Here is a 14,296-nt window from a genome sequence, read left to right on the forward strand (position 1 = left end):
TTTTTTTCCTCCCTTTACAGGCTTTACGAGAATGTTTCAAGGGTAAGTGATCTGCACTCATCGAAAGAGTTGACGTCTTATCTTCACTATCTCATAGCTTAAATAGTTTCAAACCTGCCTTTTCCCATGAATGAGTTAATACCCAATCTGGAGCACCATCCTAAGTGCTCTCAACTATTGGTTATAATGGTTTAGCTGTTTATACTAGGGAATTTGACTTTCCTCTTCCTTACAAGAGCTTGTGGAGGGTATGTAAAAAGATCCTTAATGTAATTACACGAAGCGGCCGAATTAGGAGAGGGAAGGACCTGTTTTCCCTGTCTAAGGTTCTGAGCCCATCTGACCTGCACAGGTTAAGGTTTTTGACACACTTTTTCTCTGGTTGTTGGTCAAACTCAGTCTATAGGGCCTGAAATCACAGTTACCATTCTACTTTGTTTCTTTATTCTGAAAATCACTTCGATTGAAGTATTGCCTTACCAATGATGATAGGAAGTTATGTTAAACAATAAATACATCACATCTTAATTGATTTCAAAATGCACAATTTGATCTTTTAACATCTAGTATTTGGATGGATGAAGTGTCTCATTTCTAGAACTAGACTTCCCATTGAGAAACTCCATACCATTGAATAATGTACTGGATATTGATATGATGTAGTCAACAACAACAACAACAAACCCAGTGTGATCCCACCATGTGGGGTATGGGGAGGGTAGAGTGTACGCAGACCTAACCCCCACCTTAAAAAGTAGGACGGCTGTTTCCGAAAGACCCTCGGCTTAAGAGAGAAGAACAAGGGAGGAGAAACAAGGAAAACAAGACATAGGTCAGTAAAGCCAGGCATATAGCAGACAATATAAAGATATGAATAATGAGAGCGATAAAGCGATAAAGTCAGGGTAGGAAAGATCGGGGATAAAGGAGCATTAACTACTATAGATAAAATAGGATACCCAAAGTAGACTGGGCCAACTAATATAAGCAGTAATCCCATGCAAAATCATATGTTAAGACAAATGAGCGCGACTACGACTACTATGGAGAACCGATCGGCCACCTAGCCCACTATCTTAGTCTGAGTCCTCCATAGCCTCCTATCTAAGGTCATGTCCTCGGAGAGCTGCAACTGTGCCATATCATGTCTAATAACCTCTTCCCAATATTTCTTCGGCCTCCCTTTGCCCCTCCTGAAACCGTCCATAGCCAATCTCTCGCACCTCCGCACTGGAGCATCTGTGTCTCTCCTCTTCACATGCCCAAACCATCTCAGTCTCGCTTCCCGCATCTTGTCCTCCACCGATGCCACTCCCACCTTGTCTCGGATATCTTCATTCCTAATTCTATCCATCCTAGTGTGCCCACACATCCACCGCAGCATTCGCATTTCCGCGACTCTCATCTTCTGGACATGAAGTTTCTTGATTGGCCAACACTCCACCCCGTACAATAGGGTCGGTCTAACCACCACTTTGTAGAACTTGCCTTTGAGTTTTGGTGGAACTTTCTTGTCACACAGCACTCCGGAGGCGAGCCTCCATTTCATCCACCCTGCACCGATGCGGTGTGAAACATCGTCGTCGATAGCCCCATCTTCCTGTATAATAGACCCAAGGTATTTGAAGCTTCTTTTCTTTTGAATGGCCTGGGTACCAAGCCTCACTTCCCCGTCAGCCTCACGCGGCAGGCCACTGAAACTGCACTCCAAGTATTCTGTCTTGGTTGTAGTCAAGAACCAAAATCTGTAGAATCGGTGACTGACACCCAACTTCCCCCTCGCTGTGCAAACTGAAATCAGTTATATTTAAATCATTCAACCTCAATAGCATTAAGGCTAACATAAGCAAATCTCCCAACAAAGCATAAACTTCAAACCAAATATGTATCCAAAATACTTAACTGCAACACAGGTCTAAGCCCCAACCACAGAATCATAAGAGCATCTAATAGCTCTGGTGGGATGCAGCTTAAAAACTAGAATAAAAAACAATGAAGATAAAGTCTACTAGCCACCTCAGAATTAGAGTATTGGCTCACCGCGGAAGCAGTCATCCAACTGGAACAAATTAGCCAGTTGTCCTAAATTTGCAAGTTATATAAAAAAACAAAGGAAGAAAAGAGTGAATACATATGTATTCATTAAGTCTCCTAGATCGTCCCCCTAAGTTGCTCAAACTCGGGTGTAGATATAGAGGTTGTATTATTCATGATCTAAATGTTAAGATTTGTGGATACGGATCCAGGTGTGGATACGAGTGCAGGGATTCGGCTAAAAATAATTCAAAATCTAAAAATAGAGTATAATACCTAAATTATAAGATATTATGTGGAAAACTTGAGGAAAATATTCATCAAGAGTGATATAGAAATTTCTATATTCAAAGTATTCCATTTTCTTCAATTCCACCTTAGCTTTTGTTTTGATTACAGAAATCATTGAATCTGTCCGAAATCTAATCGGTTCACCAGATCGGGTACAGATCCCACACCCATGTCGTATGGACAAGGATGCGGCACCGAAACTGAAGGGTCTAAGCAACTTAGCCGTCCCCTAAAGGTTGTGGTGAGATTTAACTCGATATAGAAAATAATGCCACATTTCAACACACTGCATATAAATCGTATTAACAATATGCACTGAAATCTATACATCGTATCATCAATTGTATACAACATTATGCACAGATATAAGCATATAATATATGTGTTGTGTTAAAACATGTGAATGCCCTGATGTATGTTCTTTATGCTAGCATGTACACTTACCACGGGATCCCCCGTGGTTAATGACTCATGAGAGAGGATCCTCTCTATACACAATGGAGCCGTATATCACAACATGCTCATAACTTTGCTGGAGATTTGTATCAAACTCGCTTAATGACTGCACTGGAGCCATGTACCAGATACGCTCAATAACTGCATTGGCATATGCAATATGCATGAATATCTGAACTGCACAAGTATCACAATATTCATATCATTCATATCACAGTTCTAGCATATACAATATGCAAAAACATCCAAATTATGTAACACATCATGCACAAAATCGTAGCATTGATACTATCAACCAAGTATAATATCCTAGTTCTTATGTATATTCTTGTCACTTCATGTACACATACATAACGTGTAGCTCAAGCTAAATAGCACGCTTATTCTTCGGGAAAAACTCTTTGAGGTCAAAATCTGTACTTACCTCGATTCGAGATAAGCTAAGTGCTCCAAAATTGTTTTACCCCATCCAATCTCCTCGACTCCGATCTATACAATGTTTTCAATGTGGTTGGACAAACCATTGGACTCAATTCTTGAAAATAAACCTTGGTAAAGGTAACCCAAAAAGTCAACCATTGGTCAACGAGTTCAAATCTTCAGACCTTATCTGTTTTCAGAATACCCGTAATCCAGTGAATCCAAATATGTGATAAGTTCCCAATCGATAGTCCTAAAAATACATCAATTTCTTAGTTTTCTAATTTTGGTGGTGGTGATGGTGGTGGTGGGGTGGGGTGGGAGGGGGGGCATAAATTCCCACATCTAATCTCATAATTTGGATTAACAAAATAATTTATAATCATGAATAAAACTCAAATACTAGTTTCGAACCCATAAATTAGACCAAAAGTACCTTAACCTAAAACCCCTTAATCTCGTGAGATAGACCTCTCAAAGTATCAAAACTGATTTTGAAGTTCTTCTCTGTCATTAATAATTACAGGGATTTCACCGATCGCAGAACTCCCACTGCAATCATGAAATTTAACCTGAGGCAGATATGTAGCTATCTCGCTGAAACTCCGCAATCGTGACCCCCAGGTCAACATGCCTGCCGATCAGCCTTCTTCCTCAACTGCAGATCCTCTTCTGCAATTTTGGTATTGCACCAGATACATCAGAAACAGTTCTACACCACTTTTAAGTTTTCTACTTGTCTGAACCCCTCGGGACTCGTCCTAAACCATCCAATCAAGTTATAAATAACAATAACAACCTATATGTATGCTCAAAACATAGTCTGGAACATAAATACAGAATGCTCAATACAAGGGGTCAGGTTGTTGCGTCAAACTGCCTAATGTATTACTAATTTTTTAATAATTTATATTGCAGGTGTGGCTGAGTTTTCTGATCGAAATCGTAAGCTTTTATCAATGATGAGTTCTCTCCTCCTCAGTTTGGTAAGGATCCAAATTCCAAATTACTACATTGTAGTCTGTTATTGAGGCGTTTGTCGGGAAACAATATTCCAGTCGAAAAAACATCCCTGAGTGGATTAGGACTCTAGTTATTTCAGTTTTATAGGACTTTTGCGATTTCTTATTTGTTAGGACTCTTGCTACCGTAAAGCTCTATTTAATAGAGTTGACGTTATTACTAAAATAAGTTAGGATTTTATCAAGTCATAGAAATTCCGAACTTTTCTCAAACAAGTTTCCAGGTCTGCAATTCCCCGAATGATTAGCAAAACTTAGCAATCATAGGCAGATCAAAGAAGAAGAATAAGGGCTTAGACCTGAGTGTTGGGCCTGACTTTCCAGTTAAATGTCCAGCGACTCGATCCAAAATTAGGGACCTTTACAATTTGGTATCAGAGCTTGTCATCATGGATGAGAATACCGTAGAAGCAAAGTTGTGAAGTCTTTTATAGGAAGCCCAAACTCAAACCGAAGAAAATAGAAGCTGCAGAAGCAAGGGTGGACGCCAAATTCCAGCAACTATTGCAACGAATTGAAATTTTAATCCGCACCACGCCCGTGCAAAGGGAGTTGAAGTTAGAGACAGCCAGTAATGCAGGTGAAGAACTACATATGCATGTAGGAGGAACAACAATAACTTTGGTATTGATGACACTAACAGGAAGAGGTATAGTTCCTAGATACACTAAAGTAGACTTTCCTACTTATGATGGAAGTGAAGATCCTCTAATTTAGCTTCACCGTTGTGATAAATTCTTTGCTAACCAACGCACAACCAACCAAGAAAAAGTAGGTTTAGGTGCTTTTCACATGGTAGGGGAGGCACAATTATGGGTTTATCAACTGGAACAGGAGGAACCCAATTTAACATGGTGTGTCTTCAAATAATATTGTACTCTTTGTTTTGGCCCACTTACGAAAAGTAATCCATTACGAACAAATTAGTTCTGTTGAATCCGAGGAACTTCCAAAATATGTTGGCTTGTGCACCAGCTGTACGTACAAACCAACAAGTAGATATGTTTACAGCAGGGTTAGTTGATTTGATTTGTCTCGATGTTGAATTGCATAACCAATCTAACCTAGTCGAAGCAATGAGTGTGGCGAGAGAATTTGAGAAGAAGATATAAAATTTCTTCTAGCACACAGATGGGCTATAGTTCAACCTCATGCCTTAGTGCAAGGGCTGCCGCTACTACAATAATTCCGAGTGCTAAGGTAATTGCTCCTAATCCTTTTGTGAAACAATTGACTCGCACCGAGATGGCTGCCCGACATTGCAAAGAGGTTGTGCTACAACTGTGATGGTTCTTATGTTCAAGGCCATCAGTGAAAAAAGTTATTTTGGCAGGAAGTAAAGGATAGGGAATCTGAAGAACGTAACAACGGATAGTGGAGAGCCTGCCATCTCACTCCATGCTATCACCGGCAAACGGCATGCGAGTACTTTGCAGTTGCAAGTTGTAATTGATAAGAAGTTGTTACTTAGCTTGGTGGACTCGACAGTACACACAAATTTATTAGCTCAACGGCGGCCCAACGTTTAGACTTTCCTATCCAACATCAAGGAAATCTCTACGTATCAGTGGCAAATGGCGAGAAGATTTCCAATTTGGGCATTTGCACAACAGTGCAATTTTTTGTAGCTAACCATTCCTTCAGTGTTGGTTTATATATTATTCCTTTGGATGCTTTTGATATTGTCCTAGGTATCAAGTGGCTGCAAACACCAGGGCCTATTCTGTGGGATTTTGCCTAATTGACAATGAGCTTTCATGTAAATGGGAAGCAGATTATTTTACAAGGACAACAACTATTTCAGCCTCACCTACAGCTTTTGTGGGATTCTAAGCAAGGTGAGCTCGAGAAGGTGTTAGCCTGATTCAGTGACCTATTCCAAGAACCTGTAGGTCTTCCTCCTATGCCTTCTTGCGACCATCGGATATGTTTACTACCAGGAACTGGTCCATGGTAGTTTGGTCCTATCTCTACTTTCACTATCATAAAGATGAGATTGAGAAACAGTGTGATCAAATGTTTCAGCATGGCATTATTCGACCCAGTCATTCTCCATTCATATCACTTGTACTGATAATCTGGAAAGGTGATGAAACATGGCACTTCTGCGTGGATTATAGGGAGCTGAATGCCAAAACAGTAAGAGACAAATTCCCTATTCCAGTAGTGGAGGAATTACTTGAAGAATTGCATGGAACACCATTTTTCACCAAGTTTGATCTTCGCTCTGGTTATCATCAAGTCCGCATGGATTCTATGGATACTGAGAAGACGACTTCCAGAACACATAATGGTCATTTTGAGTTCCTTGTCATGCCATTCAGATTGACTAATGCTCCTTCTACCTTTCAAGCAATGATGAATGAGGTATCCCAGAAGTACTTACGTCAATTTGTACTTGTATTTTTTATGAAATTCTTGTGTCTAGCAAGACATAGAAGAATCATTGTCACATATGTGAATCATCTTTGAGTTTGCTGCAAGCTCAATCCAAATATTCCTTTGGCGAAAATCAAATAGCTTATCTGGGCCACAGTCTCAAACATAGGTGTGTCATCTGATGTTAGCAAAATTGAGGCCATGGTGGACTGGCCTCAACCGCAATCAACAACAGCGTTGCGTGGGTTCTTAGGATTGGCAGGATATTACTGTAAATTCATCCAGAAGTACAGTCTGATTGTTGCCCCCTTAACAACTATGCTTAAGCGACATTCTTTTAAGTGGAATGATGACATACTTGCTTCTTTTGAAGCTCTTAAAAAGGCATTAGATGCTGCCCCGGTGTTACAGTTGCCAAACTTTTGAAGAAGAATTTGTTGTTAAGAGTGATGCTTGGGGTGTTGGAATAGGAGCAATCTTTCAACAAGAAGGACATCCAATTGCTTATTTAGTTGTTAGCTAGCTGACCGACAATTGAAACTTCCAGCTTATGAACATGAATTGATAGGCTTGACAAAGGCAGATCAACATTGGAGGCCATATCTCTTGGGTCGAGCCTGCCTTATTCTAACGGATCACTACAACCTTAAATACTTGTTAGATCAACGTCTTACCACTTCTCAACAGCGCTGTCTTAGCAAGCTGATGGGGCTTGATTTTCGTGGAACACAAGTCTGGGCGATTGAATACTGTTGCAGATGCATTATCTCGGTGAGACAAGACTGAAGATATGTTATTTACTATTTCTCAGCCGGAAATTTTGATATTTGGAGAAGCCTGGGTAGAAGTCAAGCAGTCGCCAATTCTTCAGGAACTTCAAGCATTGAACAAGGAGAGATGGATGGTGATTGGGTGTTTCGATATGGGTTGTTGTTCTTCAAAGACAGGGTCTATCTACTGCCAAACTCACCATTGGTAAGTTTTGTCTTGTACAGGATTCATAATAGCACACATTAAGGTGTTGAGAAGACCATGCAACGCATTCAGAAGGATTTCTACTGGCCAGCTATGGAGACAACTATCAAGGATTACGTTTCTGCCTGTTCAATTTTCCAGTGTAATAAGTAGGGGTGGGCATGGTACGGTATTGAAAAGTTCGGTTCGGTAATTTTGGTTTATGGTTTTTAAAAATACTATACCATTACCATACCAAATTAATTTGGTATGGTTCGGTATTTTAAAGTTCGGTTTCGGTATTTTATGGTACGGTAAATCGGTTACCATAGTTTGGTCAACTTTAAGCCTTCAACTAACATATATTTGTATAATAAATAATTATGATTTTGGCTTTTCAAGAAACATCTCAATTATATCATAGTAATATCTTATACATGTAAAAAATATTCAAAATAAAGTACAAACAATTCTCTTTGTTAAACAAACACCCAAAAAGAACATTTAAATAAAGATAGAGTAATCAAAATTTCAACATCTAAATAATAGTTACTATTTTATATATTTGCTAGTATTATATAGTTACATATATATGAATTTTATGTAATTATATACTTCGGTATGGTATTCGGTATTTCGGTATTTTTTTTATAAATACCGAATACCAAACTTTTTTAAAATGCATACCAAATACCATAAAATCCAAACCACAGTATTAAAATTTCGGTTTCGGTATGGTATTCGGTATCTACCATACCATGCCCACCCCTAGTAATAAGGCTGTTAATTTGAGTCCAACAGGACTGTTACAGCCTTGACAACTGCCTAATTAAATCTGATCAGGTATCTCAATGGATTTTATAGAGGGCCTGCCAAAATCAGAAGGTAAAATAGTGTTATTGGTGGATGTGGACAGGTTCTCTAGATATGCACATCTCTTACTCATCAATATAATGCATCTTCTGTAGCAAGGATTTTCTTTGTGAATATTGTTTGTTTGCATGGTATACCAAAATCAATAGTCAGTGATCGAGATGCCCTCTTCACTAGCACGTTCTTGAAAGAATGGTTTCGTTTATGTGGGACTAAATTAAACTTTTCATCTGCTTTTCATCCATAATCGGACAGTCAAACTGAGGATGTTAATCACACGATCGAGATGTATTTGTGATGCTTGGTGAGTGATCGTCCTGCGAAATGGGTAGAATGGATTTCCTGGGCTGAATTTTGCTACAACACTTTTACCATTCAGCACTTCACACATCCCCATTTCAAGTTGTTTATGGCCGTGAGCCTCCCTGGTTGCAATCCTACATGGCTGGTTCATCTCGAGTTGATGCAGTAGGCCGAGCATTAATAGACCGAGATGTTGCCTTACAGCATATTCAAGCTAAACTCCGACAGACATAACACAAGATGAGAACAGTTTATGATAAGGTACATCACGATTTGGAATTCTCTCTAGGATCTTATGTCTGGTTACATCTACATCCATATCGCCAAAAAACTGTCTAGTCGTGTCTATCATAAGCTTGCACCAAAATATTATGGTCCTTATGAAGCACATTGGATCTGTTGTGCTTCAGCTTGGTCTTCCTACAGGTTGCAAACTTCATGATGTGTTTCATGTGTCACTTCTTAAGCCATTCAAGGGTGAGGTACCTGCAACTCCACCTACTCTTCCACCAGTTCAAGGACGTGTTGTTCCCACCCCTTTGTCTTGCTCTGATTGCATCTGAATCGTGGTAATTCGGAAATTCTAGTTCAGTGGTGCGATCAATCTGTTGAGAACTCCACTTGGGAGACAGTGCATCATTTCAAATTTGTCTTTCCGGACTTCAAGCTTGAGGACAAGCTTTTTTTTCCAGGAAGGGAGTAATGTTATTGATGCATTTGTCTGGAAACATATTCCAGACGCGAGAATTAATAGGACAGATAATGGTTAATATTTTCGCAGTTATTTTTGTTGGTCAAATAAAACTCCCCTGAGTGGATTAGGACTCTTGTTATTTCAGTTCTATAGGTTTTTTGCTATTTCTAATTTGTTAGGACTCTTGCTACTGTAAACCTGTATTTTAATAGGGTTGGTGTTATTTATAAAACAAGTTGGATTTTGTCAAGTCACAGAGATTCGGAACTCTCTCAAACAAGTTCCCAGGTCTGGAATTCCCTGAATGTATTGCAAAATTCAGCAATCATTGGCAGGTCAAGGAACAAAAACAAGGGTTTAGACCTGACTGTTGGGCCTGACTTTCCAGTTAATCGACCAGCAACTTGATCCAAAATTAGGAACCTTAACATAGTCTGAATTTGGATTATCGTATTATTTGTTGTTGCTACTTGTTCTCTTTTTAATTGGTTTCAACATTGTTTCTTCGCTACCATATTTGCTTTACATGCTTGATTTTTGATATGTTTTACTTGATATCGAAAACAACCTCTCTACCTTCACAAGGCAAGGGTAAGGCTGCATACACACCACCCTCTCAGACCACACTTGTGGATTGCAATAGGTATGTTGTTATTGTTGTAGTCTGAATATGAAAACAACTGCCTCACTGTCCATCCCTCTCCCACCCCCAAAAGGACCATATGATGCGCCAAGAAATGGAGATTTGAAAGTTATATTATCATTGCAGCGCTTTTTTTGATTGTTCACTCTACATCAGACTAGATAAGCAGAAAGTTCGTGCATTAAAATTGAATGGATTTAAAATAATGTTACGACATGGATAGGGATTAATTTTTTTTCAATTTTCATCCATTAAATAATATTTAAATTTTATCACTTGAAAAGTCTATTTTAAATTGTCCAGTTGCAAATAGTTGGTTACTAAGATCTGATTTTGAGTTATTAAATGGTAAGAGGAATAAAAATTCTCAATTGGCAGGCACGTTGCAATTTAGGAGGAATCAAAGAGAGGACATCAATTCAAATCATGGATTTTCGAATTGACAATGATCAAGATCCTCCGACATCTATATATAAATGCTGGTTTATCAAGAATACACAAGAAAAACACTTTGAATTGTTGATTAATCGTCTGAGGTCGCTTTATTGAGTAACATGCTAGTGAACCCCATAATACAATTAAGTAATCCAGTCAAAGTTTGTTATCACAGAGCTTTTGCTAAGTTTGGGGAATTTTTCCGGCGTGATGTTTAAATCCTAATTACTGATCCTATCTCATTTTGGGAGCATCAGAGAGCTCCTTTCTATTATAGTAGAGATATAAAGTGTGTTAAACTGAATATTTTTTTTATTAACAAGTCAGATCAAGGGGGCAGTAATATAAAGGAATTATTTTTTATAATCTAATTGTTGGAGCTGAGAAGTTTCCAGTTACAGGTAACTGCCAACATACACTGGTCTTAAAGGAAAATGGGTTAAGTAAGTTAGGAAGGAGGGAGTAGACTTTGTACCATGAATCCCCGCCTCGCATGCTTTAAAGATGCACTCAAGATCTTCTGCCGTTCTTTGGCATTAAGCAACTTCAGTCTTCAAATGTTTTCTGAAATGACAATGGTGATTCTCATATCTTTGTTTATTTTTTGTTATGGAATAGGAAAGCAGGTTTGTAGTTGATTTTTGGTATGAGCTGTTTATGCTCCCCCCCCTCCCCCAATGCATTTAATTCATGATAGCTGCTGACGTCGAGGAAGTGTCTTTATTGAACTGACTGCCAGAATGTTTATTTTGACAAAATTTTGTGTTCCCATCATACTTTAGCTTCAGTTGTTTTGTTTTGTTAAAAAATTTAAAAAGCACGGCCTGATATCTAGTTTTTTGATTCAGGCCCCTTTTATACAAGTGAGCAGATCGAGGTCGCTGCTTTTATTGGTTAAGCCAGTGGTATTTCTTCTAGCTGTTGTGTTAGGAGTGTATGCTTCCACCTCTCCTTTCTCTTTATCTTCGTTAACTTTTGATGTTTAATTTGATTCATTTTTATGGCATTGTGGATTGATGTAATCAATGCATAATGAATTTTGGCTTACATAGGCATATGTTAGGGAAACTTTTTGTGTCCTAACAAGTTGGCACTGTAACATGACTTTTAATATCTGCGATTTGTTTCTTTGCTCAATTTCGTTGCATATATACATTGTAGCACCTTTTGAAGAACCAAAGAAATCCTTTTTGTATTTGGCAATGATCTCTCTATAGCTTTATTAGTGTGTGTGCTAATACAATTAGTTGATGCAGAAATATTACTCTTAATTTAAGTAACCTGTCTGTTTTATTCTTTGACCTCCAACTGTCACAATATTTTGTGTCTCTTTCATACGCTTTGTCTAATCATCTTATTAAACAAAAATAGACGGAGTAACACGTCTACCCCTGATTGACCCAGGGTATGAGCGGATAGCTTGTTTCAGCTTCAGAGAATCACTGACTGATAAGATTTTCTTGCAGGCTTCTACATCTCATCCTCTTTGCTTTTAATGCTCTGGCAATATCCTTACTCTCCACCATTTCAGGGGGTAGTGAATCATCTTTTTCAAAGAAGCAAAATATTAGTGCTGTTTTACTTGTTGCAAGCCAGGTAAACTACATGTTATCTTCTGCTCATAACTTACTATTTCAAAGTGCGTCAGTCTAGAAAGCTTGATACAGAGATGAGAGAAACCCACAATTCCATATTTTTCTTTTTACCTTTTCATGACATAATCGAAGTGCCCTAATTTCCTTCATTTTATTATTATAAGAAAACTCTGCCTGTAATGGTAGCAGTAGTAGAACAGCTTGGTGGTGCTCTTGGTGAATCTGGTTTACTGGTTCTTCCATGCATAGCGGCACATTTGAACCAGGTTATTCTTGATTTTTTTCTTCAAATTTTTGAGTTTGCAGCTCCAGTTTGCTGACATGAAATATCATTTGCTTCAGATCATCTTTGACTCTTTTTTGGTGAGTGTTTGGTTTCAAAAAGAGCATGATTTGAAGACTGCTTAAAATCATCTGGAGTTCCTATATGGTGGTGCTGCACATTGAAATGTTCTGCTGCTTTCAGAAAGTGTGTTTGGTTTCTACTTTCACTTAGTCATTTGTCCTTAGTTTGTCAAATTTACTGTAAATATTGACACTGGTTTTTCTTCGTCAAAACGTTTGATTGATATACTTTACTCTCAAAGTATATATTGTTAGCAGTACATTTTATGTGGGTGCTTTGGGCTGTTCGGTAATCTTCTGCGCATAGAAATGTCAATTAATAAAGGGAAATTTACATAAATGTACAACATTAAGAAAATATTTTATCATTTATAGTAATAATATTTTTTTTTCACTGAACAATTATAATACAATTTTAATACATATTAGTGAGAATAATTTATAAAACTCATATAATACAAGTTTTATTCATGAATAATATATTTATCAAATAATTTAATACACTTATAATACATTGTGTTAATTTCTTACCAAACAAGTATAATATATTTTAAAACACTTATAATACATTTATATTGCATGCATAATTCACTTTTAATACATAGTAAATATATCATAATATTGCTATATATTGCTATAAATAATAATAAATAAATAATATCGTTAAATCAGTAATTATTTATTAAAAAATATTTTTTCTAGTAATTTTTCCATTAATAAATGTCTTTTGGTATATTTTCGTCAAATGAAACAATTATTAGTAGATATGATCATTTCGCACGTTTTTGTTCCAATTAGGGGTGACAAATTTAGTACAAATCCATTTGACCCGTCCAAGTTGCACCCAAGGGTGTGGCTTAGTGGTCAATGAAGTGGTTGAGAACCCTGAGGTATCAGGTTCAAAACATAGCAGAGACAAAAAAATATTAGGTGATTCTTCCCATCTGTCCTAGCCTTGGTGGACTGAGTTATCTGGTACTTGTTGCTGGTGGGAGGTGATAGGTATTTCATGAATTTAGTCAAGTTACGCGAAAGTTGGCTCCGACACCACAATCATAAAAAAAGAGTTTTAATAAATTTAGAGTCTTAATTTATCACTTAAATTTCAATAATATGTTTGAACTACCTTTTCCTCGGTTCCTTTATGTGCATATGTTGTTGTATCAACATGAATACCAATATTTGAGGAAAACGTTTTCATTATTCTTTTAGTATTATTTTTCCTTCCTTTATATAATAAAGTGAAATTATTATAATTTACAAGCAGTAGATTTAGATGTGAGTATTCACAGTTTGTACACTAAATAAATAGTTTTGGAGTCATCTAATAATAATTATGTGTTTGTTAAGTTCCTTATATCTCTAGATCAACTAAACTTTGTACAGCTTAATGATCACATTCAAAGAGCTTAATGATCACATTCAAAGAGGCCACTGTTAATTTTTTTTCCCCAAATTACAGTATTATGATGAATGAACCGACTAACTTGCTTCCTTATGGTAAAACTGAAAGTCAAAACTTATATCAACACATCAAGAGGTATATTAGCTCACCTTTTGTCACTTCTTGAAGGAATGATTTAAACTTATTTGTCTTTGTAGATAATGATTCATTTTCGTACCACTCTTCGATCTTGCAGTGTGCGATTCGAATTTAGTCGGACTTCAATGCAGATTTCGGACACCAAATGAGAAATTAAAAAAAGAAGATCTTAATAATAAGGTATTGTATATTGTACGGTAAACCTCAAATATTCGTGTGACTTTGAAGTCTATGAAACGTAAGTATATACACTTATATTGTTATATCTTTTCTAGCTAAATAACCTTTTTATGTTATTAAATATCTTTC

General features: G+C 37.3%; 1 protein-coding gene across 2 annotated transcripts in view; it reads left to right on the forward strand.

Annotated features, from left to right (window-relative positions):
* Nucleotides 1-12,838, forward strand: part of LOC129891242 (probable sodium/metabolite cotransporter BASS4, chloroplastic) — a 35,536-nt gene extending 22,698 nt beyond the window's left edge. The window contains exons 9-14 of one of the 2 annotated variants that reach the window (XM_055966534.1): nt 21-42; nt 4,120-4,187; nt 11,353-11,438; nt 11,971-12,100; nt 12,264-12,365; nt 12,442-12,838. In XM_055966534.1, coding sequence (XP_055822509.1) covers nt 21-42; nt 4,120-4,187; nt 11,353-11,438; nt 11,971-12,100; nt 12,264-12,365; nt 12,442-12,507 — 474 coding nt within the window. In that variant the 3' untranslated portion in view covers nt 12,508-12,838. The other variant, XM_055966535.1, reaches the window with a different exon arrangement.
* The last annotated feature ends 1,458 nt before the right edge of the window (nt 12,839-14,296 follow it).

The sequence above is a fragment of the Solanum dulcamara genome, chromosome 6 (assembly GCF_947179165.1).
Source record: "Solanum dulcamara chromosome 6, daSolDulc1.2, whole genome shotgun sequence".
Classification (NCBI taxonomy): Eukaryota; Viridiplantae; Streptophyta; class Magnoliopsida; order Solanales; family Solanaceae; genus Solanum; species Solanum dulcamara.